General features: G+C 36.4%; 1 protein-coding gene across 3 annotated transcripts; it reads right to left on the minus strand.

Annotated features, from left to right (window-relative positions):
* Positions 1-1,178: 1,178 nt before the first annotated feature.
* LOC102595799 (inositol hexakisphosphate and diphosphoinositol-pentakisphosphate kinase 2) lies at positions 1,179-17,887 on the minus strand. Of its 3 annotated transcripts, none has more exons than XM_006338423.2 (30): positions 17,392-17,886; positions 17,201-17,260; positions 17,078-17,124; positions 16,836-16,919; positions 15,869-15,932; positions 14,816-14,969; positions 14,332-14,402; positions 12,520-12,624; positions 11,957-12,049; positions 11,420-11,494; positions 10,744-10,829; positions 10,295-10,501; positions 10,113-10,212; positions 9,958-10,028; positions 9,242-9,323; positions 7,677-7,835; positions 7,495-7,537; positions 7,101-7,183; positions 6,824-6,886; positions 6,663-6,737; positions 5,717-5,842; positions 5,187-5,428; positions 4,954-4,998; positions 4,730-4,796; positions 4,321-4,392; positions 3,393-3,643; positions 3,176-3,233; positions 2,443-2,610; positions 1,941-2,015; positions 1,179-1,796 (listed from the first exon to the last, which is right to left on the minus strand). In XM_006338423.2, exons 1-30 carry the CDS (start codon positions 17,575-17,577, stop codon positions 1,533-1,535), a joined length of 3,276 nt encoding a protein of 1,091 aa, XP_006338485.2. In that variant the 5' UTR covers positions 17,578-17,886; the 3' UTR covers positions 1,179-1,532. The 3 variants fall into 3 exon arrangements, with proteins under 3 accessions (XP_006338485.2, XP_006338486.2, XP_015162574.1); XM_006338424.2 differs by having other exon boundaries at positions 17,410-17,885; XM_015307088.1 differs by lacking the exon at positions 16,836-16,919 and having other exon boundaries at positions 17,392-17,887.
* Between the last annotated feature and the right edge of the window lie 242 nt (positions 17,888-18,129).

The raw sequence follows: 18,129 nt of genomic DNA on the forward strand, positions 1-18,129 counted from the left end.
CTTGTTAACTCAAATAGGGCTTTCAGTCCCATCAATTATGATGATGTTAGCCTTTATTTGGGGAAAAAAGAAACGAACAAGCATTTGAGAAAATTGGGTAGAACATAGAACGAAGTCGTCAAAATCAATTCTACTAATGAAATATAAGAAAGGGTGGATATACTGTGGCATGATTGTACTTGCAATAAAGAACAGTAAGCAGATCTAACTCTGAAATCTCATGCGTACTCACTCAGTAGTCAGAACTCTATCGGCAAGCAAAAGCCTTACCCATTTGGGATTTTATTTTATGAGCCAAGTTTTTTGAATTACAGAAAGTTCATCATTATTATAGCAGTAGAGGCTGAAGTATATATGCCATGTAAAAGTAGTTTTTAACCATTGATCTCAGAAAATGTATGCTAGCTGTGTTGTATCCGTATCTATGTCAATAATCTTCAATTTAGGAATCGATTTGAACACGCCTTTCACAATCTTAGTCTGCACGGAGAAAGAGGAAATTGCATATTTCCCACACAAAAAGGAAGAATAAAAGAAAGAAATGGTTTAAGTCTGATGATATACCTTAGTTTGATTGCATGATTATCTTTTGTAATCCAAACATAACTTTCCTTTCCGTCTTGAAGTTAGAGAATCTTCTAACTTTCCTTTTCTTTTAAAAAAAAACACTTATCCACACAGATGTGCAGTAGGGGTTTCCCTATGCCTTACAGGCTACTTCTGCAAGTCCCATGTATACAAGGTCTTTTCAAATCACAGTCCCCATTTGATACAAGTACGTGGAATAATGCTACATTTTGAAATTAGTAGTCACTTTCTGGATTTCAGCTAGAGTCACATTTGCGTAAATGTTCAAAACAATCAAATTTAATACTACCAAATATATCTTTGAAAGCACGTTCCAAACAGCTCAGCTAGAACTTTGAGTAAAAAATGAGAAAATTAATGGTTATCTTGTTTTTTTTTTCCCTTCAGCTCTTATTCACATGCTTCTAACATATAGTATAATGGCACTCCTGCTTCCTATCCACTTTTACGGTTACTAATGTCATTAGAAGTACGAATTATTTTCTCAGCTTTTTCACTCCGCCTCTTGTGATTTGAAATATGCCATGACATTTCTATGAATATAGGAGCACGTCATTGGGAATTTCTTGCTTCTAATCAGACATTTCACGAATAGCAGTACTAAGTCAATATATAAGCAAGATGCAAAAGAATTAAAAGATTAAACAGCAAATAAGAATTCAAAGTAGAGCTCATTTACATTATAGGCCGACTCTATTATATATGTAGGTTTGTGAGCCCAGGCTGGCGCTAAACGTTACTGCAAAAAATTCCCTTTATCTATGTGAACGAATAATGGAAGAGAAAAGGATGTCTAAATGGACGGTAATTGACCGTGTAGCTCCTCTTCCAGAATTCTTCAGCTGTTGCTGATTCTTGATTTGAATGTAAAATACCTCCAGAGGAAACAATCTCCACAACTCAGTTTGATAGCAGAAACATCCACAACAGGGGAAAATAGTGTACTACTTCCCATTGTTGTTCACATGCTTGTGGAAGGGCCAAATCTTTGCCAGGCGCTCTAAAACCGATGCACTTTTCGAGAAATATCCAGAAAACCCTTGAGGAGTTGACGGTGGTGGGAAATCTTCAGCTGGCATGGCAAATGGACGCACCAGTTTTTCCATGTTTGCCAACGTAAGATATGACCCAACTTCTTGAAGCCTTTCAGGACCCATTATTGGCAGTGTGTGCTCTTGATGCAATGAAGCAGCTATCTCATCATTTACCTGCAAATTAACCATGGTACGAAAACAAGCTGTAGTCTCTTTCATCTTCAATGTCATAATTCAAAACAATTCTTGTACGGACTACTCATTTCTAAACACAACTTGGCATAGACAATAACAAAAAAGAGGTGACATGACTAATACCTCAAGTGGTGATAGATCGGCACCACGACTAAAAGTTAGCTCTATGCGGAACCTTTTAAGGTCTTCCAGAGCCACCTGCATCAAATTTCAATATAATATGAATCCGACAGATATCTATCAGGAGTTTCACATCAGACAAAAACATTATTACATCACATGTTGCTACAATGCTAATCAAGGGTAAATCCCAGACAGTCTTTGGCAAAGTTTAGCAGTGCGCTAAAATATTTGAAAATAACACATCTCTTTTTACTTACCAAGAAAAAATGAGGAGATCACTATATAGTTTCAGTTCTTCAAAACATTATGACATTCAAGATAGCCTCTTTGCTTGTAAAGCCTTAATAGAAAGATGCAGAGTTACCCGCAGACACCCAAGAAAAGCAGCAAATAGCTTCCATATAATAATTAAGGTACACCAAAATACTTGTTCACATGAGCAACTACTTATCCCGTCCTTTTCATTTTCTTGTTCTTCAGAAGGAAAAAAAGATGTACGAACCTCTGTGTTCTCGAACATCCTCAATACAATATAACTCATGTAATCTAGCTCCTTGGTTTTGTACAAGCGATCCAAAGCATTATCGCACACAAGGCTGTCCTCTCCTTGAAGAGACTCATCCAGGTTGCAATAACGAAGAACATTCATCAAGGAATGGATATGTGACTCCTGTCGAGTCAAACAATCAATAAACTAAAATTGGAGAAAGGAATAGGAGGGGATTAGGGGAAAATCTAAATAGAGAAAGTAACAGTAAGCAATATGTTAATAGCACTAAAGTGTCTTAACAAGAATCTAATCATATCAAACAAGCAGGGTTAATATATGTTCAAACAGAGAAATACCACATTGCATACATATTATATTGTTACATATGACAGAATTGAGTCAGCTGAAGAAAAATGAGAATTATTTTTAGGTGATGGATTATTCTCCTTCACGCATCAACTGTTTATAAACTCCAAAGTCTGAATTAATCATCCATATTTGATATTATAGAAGTTGATTTAGAGTTTGGCTCTTTGTTAATTAGTTTTTACAATAATTAAGTTATGTGAACCAACTCAACTAAAATGTCAAGCTAAAATAGGACATTTCTATTTATTTATTTATTTTGATCTTCAAGATGCTGCTCCTATGCGAGCCAAAAAAGTTCCCTTGGGCCAAAAACACGTACATCAGCTAGAAAATATAGTAGAATAACAAGAAAATTCAATTGCAAGTTTCCACTTACTGATGTGAAGTACAGGCGTGTTCGCACATGTCTTTCAGGTGTTCTGACATTTGCATACCTGAAAAAGGTAAATCACAAAATAATCAAATACAATACAACAAAGCACTTCACATTCTTATCTTAATTTACAGACACATTTCTAGATAAACACAAAAGTAGCACTACGAAATACAAGTTCACCGAACATCTAACTAAGTGAATAAAAGGGACCACATACTTTGGATCTAAGCGGTACTTAGGCTCTTTGTCGTCATCATCATCTTGATCCATGGATCTCTCACTATTGAAGCTAGTTCTTCGAGACTCTTCATTACGAGTGTGAGGCTTGGTATGATACTCTGTATCTTCCTTTGTTGTCTTATTCACTGCTAAATTGTCTTGACTACCTTTCAATTCGGCCACACTTAGAGCTTCTTCACGGGTATTCCTTAGATCAATCATAATTTTACCCAACAAGCGGCGAGCAACCTGAATGAACAACTCATAGATTATGCATTGATGTCTATATGAGCCTTCACCACCATACAAGAAGCCAAATAAATGCAAACTAATTGCACCACCCTTGTTTTATTACATTCTCGTAGGAAAAGTGAGTAACAAAATAGTGGCGGACCCAAGATAAGTTAGCTGGGGAGGAGAAGAATTATTGTTAATTATTTCCCGATTTTTGAAAACCTTAAACAGTAAAATTTAGTTCAGGAAACTTAGTGGACAGTAGGCACAGCCAAAGTAGCATGTAAAGCGGCGATAACTAGTAGTCTCAAATCCTTATTGCAGACCAGTGATAAGAGACGAGAAACTCTGAAAGCTGGTGAACCAATTGATTTAGTAGTTGTGGACATTATTATTTGACGAGATGTGGAGGGAGAACTGACAAACTACAAAAAGATACCTAATACATCTACCAGGAACTCTCAAGCAAAACACAACTTAGGCAGACTTCTTCAATGACTACACACTCCTTCATTCAGATTAAGATATGAAATATAAGGGTGCCAATAGTGAATAGGGTGGTACAAAATGATATTAGGTTACTTCCCTCTATCCAACAATAGGTAGACAAGAAAGAACACATGAAATCGGTCTACTTCAGACAAAGGAAAACACTGAGAAATGGACCTGGATCTGAATGTAAGAAGTTTTACCTTTGATCCAATCTTTAATTTCTGCTTTGGATTTATCCCATATTCATTTGGAATAACACCATCTGCAAGTAGCTGAAACTCAAAAACAATCACACTTTCTTTTAGAAGTCGGTCATAATAACTCTATAGATAACATTGCAAAACCCTCATATATTTGAAAAAATAGAATTTCAGGAATACTGGAGACAACAGACTCATAGCCTACGGAGCTGGAAAAGTAGCAATGTCATATGGAAGTGTTGCTACAGAGAAAACTAAGATAAGGTAATATGATACCAGACTAAAACCTTGTTTTGGATTCTGTTTTTTTTTTCCTTTCTTGGGGGTAGGGGTGGGGTGGGGGGTTGTGGAGGAATCCGTTCTTTTTTCATAAGAAACTACTCATATTTGTAGTTGATCATCATTGTACCTGAGCAACCTTAAAAAGTTCATTCAAGCCCCCTAGATTCAGATGTGAATTGTGCAAGAGGTCGTACCTGTAAAAAAATAATCAAAAAGTTCAAAAGAACATAAAGACGAGGACATAAGAGACAAAATAGAAGCTTGAACAAGCTCTTTCACTGCCATATTGCTATAGAAGAAGGTAAAAGTGCATTAACCAAATATGCTATGAATGTTATTGAGTTCACTTACTTGCACGAGTCATAAACATCTGGAATTTGCGTGATATCAAAACGGCTGTAATTAAATATAGAGTGTTAGGGGAAACACCAACAAGGAACCAGTTAAATCCACAATGAGCAGATCAGTGAAGACCGGAAGGAGGACAATCCCAACAAACTAGCATCTGGGCAGCAAAGGTCCAAGAAGCAACAAGCATATGTTCAAGCTCAGAATAAGTAAGGTTAAGTTAACAAAAATCTTACTCTTTCCGTTCGTTATATAAATCCCTCTCTAGTTTTCTCCATCTTGCATACATGAGTAGAAATCCCTCGCTACCACAAGGTAAACCCGCAGCAATACGATCAACATCAATATTTGTTTTACCAAGCGCTTTAGCTTGATCATAAGGTGGAATTACATCATATGGACTAGCCTCTGCAAGTTCTTCATCCTCATCCTTAGCAAGAAGCCTCACTTGCTCTGTCACCTTCTTAGTAAATTTCACCTGATTGCAAGAGACAGATTAACACAGAATGAAACTATAGAAAGATACAAAGCAACATAAAAGAAGGAAATGGTGCCAAAGAAACAAATGCAAATGCTTGCAGTATTAGTCCACTAAAATCAGTGATTCAGGACAAAGGATTCCACGGAGAAGGGAAAAAAGTACAGTAAGGGGGGTAAAAGATGAATATTCAACGAGAATCAGAAGGAATTACAAGACGAATCATGAATTTTAAACTGATTTTGGCTGGAAGATTGATCAAATGGGAGATACACATTAAGACTTTACCAATTTGGGCAGAAGTTCAGATGCATTGGGAGGGAGTCCTGCTCCATCAACCATCCAAGGTTTCTCTGCTGATCCATTTTTATGAAGTGTCCTTGTTCCAGAAGTAATTATGTCATTCAACCTTGCCTAAAGAGAACAACGGGACAGGTATTTTAACAGCAGGAAGTAAAAGCATTTCGTAAATAGAAAGATCCTGAGTTTGTAAACAAGATTATACTTCTGGTTCAATGCTAATTTCAGTATCCTTGTTTCTGTCTAAAAATATATTAAAAAACATAAGACAATATGTTGCATTGAATATTCACAAAAGTTCTACCCCTAGGCCTAACTTGCCCTGCTCAAACTATTTTCACTCCTAAGGCTAAGGCAAATGGGAGGAAACCAAAGCACTACCCCTTGTACCACAATATCGGAGACACTGTTAGGTCATGGTCATTACAGCAGCATTTGCAACATGATTTTTATCTAAATTTCCTTCCCCAGACGCAACAAGGTCAGTGAGGATTCATATAGCGGATGGGAGCGGTAATTGCTTGTATCCTGCCTCAGGCAGTAAATATGAAACATTAGGTCTTGAAAGATGATTAAATTGGCAACTTTCATCCACTTAATCCTTGATTTCTGAAAAAGAGACTTCCTTGAAAGATGATTAAATTCTTTAGGCAAATGAATTCAAGTTTCCTGAAAAAATTTGGATTCCATCCTTAGAATTTACCTTTGGCAAAGTTAAATCAGAAAAACATGGAACCAATGAAACAAACTTCTACCAAGGTAATGATCATATCACTGACACTTGCACCAATAGCATCAGATTTGAAATGGATACTTATCACTGTTTAGAATCAAACAAACACTATGGATGAAACAACCACAAAGTTGAATCACTACTAGCTAGAGATTTTCCAATGAGCTTGTAAATTTGAACGAAGTGTAAGGAAAAGAAAACCTTAGCATCTTCCATTTCGATACTGGCATTGTCAAGTCCATCAAGCATTGAAGAATCTTTGCTAACCAGCGATACCTTCAAACAAAGAAGAAAGCACATGGTTCAATCATCTGCGCTGTAGAATCCAACTCTAGAAGTATGCCCTATCACACCATACAAACCAGGATAGGTGTCAATTGTCCTTCCAAGTCAAGTAGACCTTTAGCAAATGCAGCTGCAGACATCTGCCGAAATATCATCCATCATACAAACTAAACATTAGAGGACAATGCAATTGGCCAAGGACATGAGTAAAAATTTAAGATCGTTGAACAAAACTAGAGTACTTGTATGAGAAAATTTGAAATATCAACCAGGAGAAAAAAATTAGAAAACAAACAGATAAAGCTTGATTCTTAAGACTACTAAGTATTTCTTGAGCAAAAGCAAGGAACTAACCTGCACACGGCCCTCATCAGAGCTGTATATTTTTAGGTCATGGCGATATGTACTATGGAGGCGAAGGAGGCCTGTACCTTCACCTGTGTTACAAAGCAGATGGAAATTAAGCATCAGATTGACTGAGCATACCACTAGCCCCCCAACACCCAGTTTGATCAAATAGGAAAAAGGGGATATCCATCAAAGCATTAAGTCGCGTAGCTGCAAATTTTTGATACACCATTTAAAAGATGATCCAAAATAAACTTTTTCAGTACTGTTAAATTAGAAGTGCTTCAGCTGGAAGTAGTTTATCTGAAACTTTCTTAAACCACATTTTGCAGAAGGAAGATGTAATTTTGGAGAAAATTTTGGGAAGTAAAATGAAAGATGGCAAAGGGCACCAGCCAACCTGGATACATGTTATTACGGAAGTATCTTCCAAGTTCTTCAGCCTGCAAAGCAATTTCATCAAAGCAAGAAAGGAAGGTTAAGACTATATTTTAAAAACCTTCCTATTACAAGGAAAATATTCACTTCAACAGGTCAAGCTAGTTGACAATATATAAATCAATGTTTTACGCATAAAAGAACCTGCTTTCTGCCAGCGTGAGTGAGAACACCTCCATATTTCAGAACCATAAGAGCTTCAACAGGCCGTTCTTCTTCACCTTCACCATTTGACTTGGCAACTTTAGCCCACTTTAGTGGCTTTAGCTGAACTTTTCTATAAATTCCAGAAAAATGTCCCCCCTGCCATCCATATTTAGCTTTTTTTAACAATCAATACGAACTGAGGAAATTGAAAGCATAAACGTTTTTATGCATAATGTATGTCTTTTTGGAATCTAGTTATGGAATTTTTGGGAAAATACATGCCAGCACAGAAAAACGACAGAATTAGAGAAAACAAAACAGAACAACATACTGGCTATCATTATACTTGCCGTAGCATTCACTTTCACACCCTGGTCCCATCTTCCTCATCTGTCAACCCAAAAATATTTTTGATGAACCAAAGATCAACCTGCTCTAGAGTCTTTGACTCTCACGATTTTCCCCCCTTACCCTAACAGGACACTTTTTGCACACTCTACTCCTCTAACAACTGCATGCCACCACTAGTCGCAATGTTCTACTGGTTTTACTGAGCCAATAACAGTGATCATTAAGTAAACCAGACCGTAACACAGATGATGTATAGATGTTTTGAACTAGGTTTACTACTTAGCTTGGCTAACAGTTACCAAGGAATATACTACATTGTTATCATGTTATGGAAGCAAATGTGTTCATGTTGCAGATGAAATGACTTAAAGATCTGTACTTCATGATAATAGTAAAAAAGTAAGAATTCTTCCTACAGGATCAGAACTGGTTCTAATGTCAAATTTCCTAAACATTAGTAACACAAAGAAATCTATGCAAAGAATTTTCAAACAACAATTTCATCCCCCCTCCCTAACGCCAGCAGAAAATCCTAAATCATTTTTTAAAAGACTGCAAAAATTCAGGCATTGTCTTATTGTATTGGGATTTTTTATTGTTTCTTCTTTCAACCAGACATTAATATCAGTTATACGCACAAGAGGGATCACTTATTTCCCAGTATACAAAGATATTCTCCAGTTCCAATTCCTATTCTAGAACTCCTGAGATAGGCCCAAATCTGAATTACAGGACAAGGGAAAGGAACTATAGTAATGGAAAATAATTCAAATACCTATAATCCAAAATTTAACCTTTCAAAAATATCCTAGATGGTGAAATAGAAAACATGGGATTTTAGATTATCTATCATTCATCAGTGTGATCAATGATGTTTTTCTCCTAAAAGATTGAGAATGATATGCAAGATCACGTTTTATTTTCTTTCACATATGAGTAATGCAGTTTGCTAAGGCCCCATTTTTTCTAAATTAAAGGGAAAAAAAGATATGAAAAAAGTTCAAGCCCGCAGAGTAAATTTAAATATCCCAAGACCACTATTACTCTTAAGGAGAAATGGATGCACAATCAACTGTAGACATGTATATTTTTATAACATTTTCTCCTACATCCAGACCCCACTGGAGGAATTACACTGGGTATGTTGTTGTTCTCCTGCGTGTTTACCAACTTATACTATTGCTTAGTGCCAAATGCATAGTTCAACTGACCTCCTCAAGAACAGCTTTTACTTGACGAAGTTTCTCAGCATGCTCAATGTCTTCAGCTTCACTATCACTTTCCCGACCAGGCCTACCACAAGAATGAGCAAGAAAATGTTTGCTTCAATACAAATCCCATCAGCAAATGACATTCTTCTAGCTCAAGTACATTACAACATTAACCATACGACAAAAGAAAACTAGAACTGAAACAGGAAAAAATTGAATAAATTGGATCAGTTGTTATTGTGTATGCATCATGTACCACATATATAACATAAGTTCTCAAGCTTTTGCTTTTTGTTATAATGCACCATCCAGTTTCCTTTTGTCAATGATAACTTCTTAATTCATCAAAAAAGAATCATATAGAACATATCCGACGTAGTTTCATAACATTGACTTCAAAAAGTTACGATGCACTAACAATCAGTATACGGTACAGTTTGAGCATAATCGACAACAACATACCCAATGTAGTCCCACAAGTTGGGTCTGGGGAGGGTGGTGTGTATGCAGGCCTTACCCCTACCTTGTGAAGGTAGAGAGGTTATTTCCAATAGATCCTCGGCTCAAGTTCAAACATAAAACAATACAAGAGATGCATAAAAGAACACTATCTTTGCTTCTTTTTTTTAATTCTTTTTTTTTTTTGGGTGGGGGGTGGGGGGGTGAAGAGATCAATGTGATTATGTATGCTCTCTAAGAATAAGAGTCTCACTAACCTAGAACGTGGCACTAAGGCTCTGGTGGCATCCAAAAGATCTTGCAACTGCACAGCAGTTTTGAGCTTTGTCTGTGCAAGTTTGAAATATTAATCATCTAAGACATCAGAAAAAAGATAAAGAAAAGCAGTTGTACCATGAAAGCAAAGAAGCACCTCTGATCTAGGTTTACCGCCATTGTATTTTAACATCAAATTTAAGAGTTTTTCCTCAGTAACCTTCAACTTCACTTTTTGTTTTGGAGTTCTATCACCACTGTTACAGTTGAGAATGGTTAGGTAAAGGAGACAAATGGATCTTGCCAGCAAGGCTAAGAGGCATAAGGAGTATGTCTTACTGCCGAACAATTGTAACAACACATCGTAGTTCCTCTGCTTGTCCAAATGTGCCAATCAGCCCACTTCCTTGACGTGTTAACCCCTCAGAAGGCTGAACTGGTTCACTGACTTTCCATGGTAAAATTGGTGGGATTGTCGATGAAAGATGTGGAGCTTTTGCATCTAGAAACATCTTCCTCAACACACAAGCAGCATCGTCATAGTACCTTTATTTGGCCATCGTTGCAATAACTATCTTTTAGAACAAATCATATAATGCACAAACTGAAGATAGTACCAGTCATATAGCTGCTACTATTGTAATTATGCTAACCATACAGATTAAGTGATGTCAGTAATGATATAATATGATGATACACCAACTACACTAACACCAAAAAAGTAGGAAAGATTAGATTGGAGTATATGTCTCATTTAATTGATATTTGAGGAAACTGAAGAAACTTACTTGTAAGAGTTCTTCACAAAGCTCCAGCCATTTACATCACAAACATATGAACGCCCCTCACTACGCAATAGATCGAAGCCACAAACCTGAAACGAGAAGGGTAATTTCATTGCTTAATTCTTAGGGCACACAGATAAAACAGCGATAACTTAGTCAACATTATCAAAGAAAAGAAAAAAGGGAAAATTAGCTTGCGTATATGCTCCAGATCCTTAGATCTTCATGTATCTCTAAACCCCAATACAAAAGATACTCATGTTTACTTGGCGGAGAAAGGAAGAGAAAAGCCACAAATCCAGTTGTATATAGATTACAGTATAATATCTTGTGAGTGTGGTTTGCTAGGACATCAGTGTCATATATTTTCTGCAGTTGGACTATATGCACAGACCACAAGAGATTAGAGGCAAAGAAAGGAAATGTTTAATTGACTGTGAGATAGTGGACAGTCAACCTACTCAAAACATGCAATGAAGTAGAATATGAGGACAAATCAGATAATGACATGATATGTCATAGAGAATGATGCTGCTTAACCTCTACCAAGAGGGGTTACCGAGGATGAGGATGGAACTACCTATAATAGCTGCAACAGTTTCCACCATGCTTGTTGAAGGTAAAACAACAGCATGCACCAATATATGTTGACATGAATTAGTAAATTTAGGTAACTTACTGCTTGCCTAAAGGCTATGCAAACTTCTCTGGCCATTTGCTTCTCTGCAGGGGTAAGTAGAACAGGATACCGAACCTGTAAAATGAAGCAACTATCAATATATTGCTGAATAAATTTCTCTAGCAACTTAAAGTGATTGCAACTGACTAATTTACATATTTTAATCTAAATGCTGAAAAGATAATGCTGGAACTCAGACATTTCCATATTAGAGGAATAGAAGCTCAATTCTTTGATAAGTTCTTTTGTTTTCTTTCCCATTCCCAAACCAAACTCATCCCCTCCCCAGGGCAACAGTGGTTTTAACCAAAACCACTAGCGTAATAGCTGGATGCATTCTTTTTTGAGTTTGCTTGTAAATTATCACCTCTGATAAGTGTGTCTCTCACACAGACACAGTGCAAGATAAAGATTAAATCTAAAGGGCAGAGAAGATGATACTTTGTTTTTCTGTTCTTTTCTTTGTTATGTGGCAACAGGCATCCAAATTACAGAATAGGAACAAATAGGAAGACTTATGTTGAAGAACGAACTTACTTCTTTCCCATCAGGATTTCTCATAACAACACCATCAACAACAGGAGATTTCCTTGCCTCTGCATGTGCATAATCTGGACCAACTGTATACACCTACATAAATACAAAAAGAAATCTCAAATCATGAGATAGGCTACAAATTTTAACGCAATGCAAAAACATGTGCATGGTTACTCCTATCTACAAGATGCTTGACATGTTTAGACTTATGAAACCAAGTCGGGAAGCTATGATCTGTTATGCAGGTTACTTGTTAGGATAAGTATATGAGATACATCTAAGGTATGCAACATTCCTCTTCTATTTTATTTGTTAGGCTATGAGGGTTAGACAGCACACATGTACATGCCTTTTAGCATACTATATTACAACAATGTCATTTATCATACTATATTACAACGATAACTCAACCAGTAGATCCAATTTAACCGAAAATGAGGACGACCTCAAGCAGCATAGTATTGTTCAAGTATACTTCCATGATAGACCAGAAACAAATTAATCTGCTTGCCAATTAAAGAGAAATTATTCACTCAGGGATACTGAAGTATAAACTTAGGAACCTTAACATCTGTTCCTCCAGTGGGCATGAATTCCTCATATATGTAGGATCCTTCACGTCTTACTCTTCTAACCTCTGGATGGAACTCACTTGAGCGGTTACCAACCTGAAGGAAAAGAAAGAAGTGAAAATACTTCAATTGTAATTGCATATTCAAACACACCATCAGTGTTGATGGTCATCATATATGAATCCAACAGTAAACATAAACTATTACTGAGATAAGAGATGATATGTGTGGACTTAGAAACCGAACATTTAATGCTGAAAATCAATGTTTTGCAATGATTTAACGCCTGCTAATTTAAATAAGATGCAGAATCACTTTGTAGGGTAGACAACACCTCTCATTAGGAGGCAAATTGATTCTGATTAGCAGTGTGGTGGACTAGTACAAACTTATATGATATCATTGTTTTTTGTACCTTCCAAGGTAGTTAATGCATTGGAAGGTGCATTAAGGAGAATTATGAATTCAAGCAAAGGAGGAAAGAGAAACAAACTATCTTTGTTAAATAGAGCAAATGGTGCACCAGGACACTTTTAATTTTGTGTGTGACCATCTCATCTAAAAGCTTAAATTGTTAGGGCAAAAACACTTTTATTATTTGATTATATTCTCAACACGCCCTCTCACGTGTGGGCATGATTCTTTTTCATGGCCAAGCATGTGGAAATTCTTTTTTTTTATTTGGTGGCGGTGAGATTGATCTCAGGACCTTTGTCTGCACTATACCATGTTAAATTAGGTCTTGAGCCTAACTCATACCCCAAAAACTAGCTTTTGGGGTGTAAGTTACGTCTAAGACCTAATTTAACTAGTATCAGAGCAGGGTCCATCTTACCCAATGTTGGGGCCCCCAAAAATAAGAAATTGCCCACGCACCAGATGCTAAGCATTGGACGTGAGGTGGGGTGTTAAAAAATGACAAAAGCCCCACATTGGTGGTTAATGAGATGGGTGGACTCCTTATAAGGCTTTGACAATCCTTCTCCCTTTGAGCTAGCTTTTGAGCTGTGAGTTAGGCCTAAGACCTAATTAGTTTGGGAGCATATCAGAATGTTTTGGCCTCAACTTTTCAGTAAATTAAAAGTCAACAACGTCTGTGATGGCAGATGAATAACTTTTTGGCAAGATCATGGTTATGCCATCCTTCACTTAAAGAGAAGTTACTTCACCACATACAAACGTCAGTTTACACCACCAACATATAGCAGAAAATAGACCAGAAGTAGGGTTCCAACGAGGTTATGATTGGGAGATTAAGAGAATGTCAACCATATTTAAAGGAACTATAAGATGTGCAGTCACTCTCTAACACCTGATTCTTTGATTTGGATGATCCCAAGTAATGTAATATTTACATTGGAATCAAGCTCAAAGAATTTCAGGAAGTATTGACATATCAAAGTGGCTGTGAAAAATGATATACAGACGTCAGTTTACTCCAACATATAGCAGAAAATAGACCGGAAGTACGGTTCCAACGAGGTTATAATTGGGCGATTAAAAGAATGTCAACCATTTTTAAAGGACCTAGAAGATGTGCAGCCACTCTTTTAACCCTCCTGATTCTTTGATTTGGATGATCCTAAGTAATGTAATATTTACATTGGAATCAAGCTCAAAGAATTTCAGGAAGTACTGACATATTAAAGTATCTGTGGAAAATGATTTGGCAAACTAATGTCACTTTAAAGTGGCATGTTTAGTTAGGCAGGTTGAATACAAAGAACTTTTACAAGAAGCAGTTGAAAAATCATACACAAAGGGAAGAAAGCAATTCCAATTTTCTTTTAAATAATATGTTACCTTACGGAACAATTCCTTCATTCCCCCACCAGCTGAACTAGGATAGTAAATCATTATTCTGTGGTCATCAGCTACATAAAAGCAAATTAAGAGATTGATCTTTCCCATTCTGAGTGGTATTTTCATATTATCAGAAGTGCAGCATATTCACAAGCAGGCAACATCAACAACAATTCCATAGTTCAAAAACGCTGCAGTACTAATAGTGCTCATCATATGTAAGGTAAACAAAAATTCTTTAAAATAACCAAACTGAACTTTGAAAACAGCATGTTAACAACAACCTAACAACTATGAAATCTTAACCAAGAGGCATCTTGTTTTTCTGACATTTATGATACCACCAAAGTGGTTAGTTATCAAGGAACTAAGAGAATATGAGTCCTATCTTCTCATCTAATTGGCAGCTTGCCAAACCACATACATTTACTCCTAGAGCAAAACAATATGAAAAATTGATCATCCACGAAAAAGAGAGACTGACCATTGACAGGCTTTTCCACAAAAGGTTTCCAAAAGCGATTCCCATGAACTTCAACAAAGTCATCGTCTTCAACAAAATAATCCAAATGTTGGTTAGGTACTTCTCTGTGAACGCAAGCATACCTTGGCACAGGGATTCCAAACATCTCAAGACGCTAAATTTCCCCAATCAAAACAGAAAGGAAGATATTAGCATAATTTATAGAAGGTCAATTTAAACAAATGCACCCCCACCCCACCCCACCAGGTTAGAGTTGCCGACCCAACGGACTATTTTTTATTATTACAGAAGGTCAGTATGAACAAATGCACCCCCCACCCCCCACCACCAGGGTAGAGTTGCCGACCCAATGGACTATTTATAAGCAGCTTCTTCATTTCACATGTAGGCCAAGATGGAGAGCTCAACAATTTGAAGCAAGAAAGCTTGGAATGAAAAATAGTTGGGAACATATGTCCAATTTAGTCAGATTCCTATATCATTGTGATATTGCAAGAGTTCAATGAGAAAATAAATACTATTGCAAAACAGTCAGACAGATATGATGGTATAACATTTTCTAAAAAAGAATCAACATACTCATTGACTCTTATAGAAGACAATGCACTTCTTTAGAATCTTTGTAATTTGTAGTTTTGTACATATCTAGATGAGGAAGTTTCATTTGATGACCAAGCATAAAACTGGAAACAAACTAAACACAATCGTTGTGGCTAATCCCCTACACATTCAAGTCTATAACACTTCCAACTCTAATTATTGGAAGATCTTACCACCTAATAATAAATATTCTGTTAGGGTTGGAAGTATAACTCTCAGCATTAAGAAAACAGAACGACTGCCGCAAATGGAAACTACGGCATCAGACCTCAGCCATTACAAATACCACTGAAAGAACCCAACAATTAAAACAAATAAATCAGAGTAAAGGCTGAATAACCAAAGGAGATTTTTTAAAGAGCTGCAAGAATCTTCCTTATAAAAAAATAAACAAACTCATAAGTTTTTTCGGCTTCACCAGAATGGAAAAAATAACAAAAAACTGATACATACCTCGTATACTTTCCTCCGATCATGAAGAAGGTATTGTGGTTCCAATTCATTCACAAGGAAAGGCCTGAGAAAGAGGAGATAACATAGCATCATAAGTTGTGCATTGTGATGGCAAGGTTTATGTAGTTGTGTTAGATATTTCTTTATGACATTTACAGGGAAGAACGAATTTTGTCCAAAAAAAAGTTTCTGTTAAGATGCCAAACTCCATCATTGCAAGAGATATTTATCCTTGGAGCATCATAACTCTAACAGTATCAGATCTTCTTGGTCTTGGGACCTTGTCTAGACAAAAGAAATATGACCAGACAGTTCTTTCAATATTACAAATACTAAAATTTTACCTGAGGAGGAAAGATAGCCAAACAGATCAACGATAGTTCCCGAAAAACCCGAGGACAGACTGGCGCATCATCTCGGTGGGAAAGGAAGACGGACATAATGAGGAACAAAAAAGAGCAACACAGATAAAGGGAAAAGGCTCACGCCTTTTATTTTCATTTTTTTAAATTTTTTGATGAAGTCTGTCCTGAATTATGTGCTATCCTTGGAACTCCTAATAAATGCTTCAGATCTGCCAGCCAATCATTTATAGATTGCCAGAAGAATCAATCACAAACAACAGATTTTACACTGAAGTCTGAAGCATAGTATATGTGCTATCAAATTTGAGACCCCATTAGATTAAAAAAGAGAAGGAGATTGACAATCAATTTATGACATCAAAAACCTTAAGCTTGTTGTTTATACATGTTCAGACAGACAAGTCTTGTGGTTTTATATGGCTATAGACATAGGCTGGACTTCTAATAATCAGAGAAAAATCTCAACACCGATAATGCAAGCATGCCAAAGAAAATCTATGCTTGTCAAAATAGATATTCAGAGGACACAAAATGCCATAAATTTGAAAGCGAGCATGCCTAGACATTAAAACAACATAGTGCAAAGGATGAATGAAACTTACTTTCTTAATGAAGCATATGCTTCTGCCTTCTTCAAAGGATATCCACTGGAGTAGAAGGCAATCAAGCAGTCGCATAACGGCCAGCTGCCACCATAACATAGTACACTAATACTTTAACATGACACAGAGTATATAGTGCAGAAGGAAGAACAGAAACGTTGCAAACTTATTAGCTTATTATACAATTTCTCATGGAAAGGATGCATAACAGATCATAAAATACGAAGTAGCAATGGATGTACCACTCAATTGGATCCTCAAGAATAGCTTTGTCCCCAAAGTACACAACCTACAAGTAAAGATAATATACTGTTAATCACAAATAAGAAAATACAGATTGCAAAATCAGTATAGAAGATGAATACCTCAAATTCCCCAAAACACTGCAATCTTTCAAGAATCTGTTCCATTGGCGCTGAAAATACCTAAATTTCATTAAACAAAGGGAAAAAGAATCAGTGTGGGGCACCTAATATCTGCCTGCTGGAAAGCTAATAACTAGTAGACTGGTAATGGTGCATGCTCTGTAATTGCAACACAAAACATAGAACAAAACCTCGGAGCCGCATTTCACCTTCTTTTCCATTACACAAACACCAATAGTTATCTTCTTCCCGACACTTTCCTCCTCCTTCTCCTTCTTCATCTTCATCTTCATCTTCTTTTTCTTGTCTTTCTCTTTCTTCTTCTCTGACTGACAAAAAGCTCCAAGATTTGCACTTTTCTCAACCCCACTTACCATTTTAAACAAACAAACACTAATTCAAGAAAATGGGAAAAAGGGTCCTTTTCTTTTACGGAGGAAAAAAAGAGTCTGAAAGAAGTAAAAGATACCCACAGATTCAAGAATCCTGCGTGGGATAAAATATAGGAGATAATAAAATATACTAATAAGGGAAGATCGAAAACTCCACCGTATTATACTTAAATCTTTAAGAATCTTGATAAGGCTTTACGCTACAAACACATGGAGTCACGAGTACAGGGAAAAAGGCTGCTGGGAACCGCCACCAAGAAAGAAAAAGAAATTACTATTATTGGTACCTAATGGAGTGGTTACTACGGTATATATAATATTTGTGGACCGTTCTGAATATTAACAAATCCACGAGGAGGTCGCTAATGTAGGATAATCTTGAATTCTGAAATATACATATTTTTTTATAACAATAATGTTCAGATTAATTTATACACATTTAAAATAATTTAATGATATCTACTAATTTTATTTGTCAAAATTACAACAAATAGAAAGTATAACAATAACAATAAACTCAGTGAAATCTCACTAAGT

The sequence above is a fragment of the Solanum tuberosum genome, unplaced genomic scaffold (assembly GCF_000226075.1).
Source record: "Solanum tuberosum cultivar DM 1-3 516 R44 unplaced genomic scaffold, SolTub_3.0 scf00004, whole genome shotgun sequence".
Classification (NCBI taxonomy): domain Eukaryota; kingdom Viridiplantae; phylum Streptophyta; class Magnoliopsida; order Solanales; family Solanaceae; genus Solanum; species Solanum tuberosum.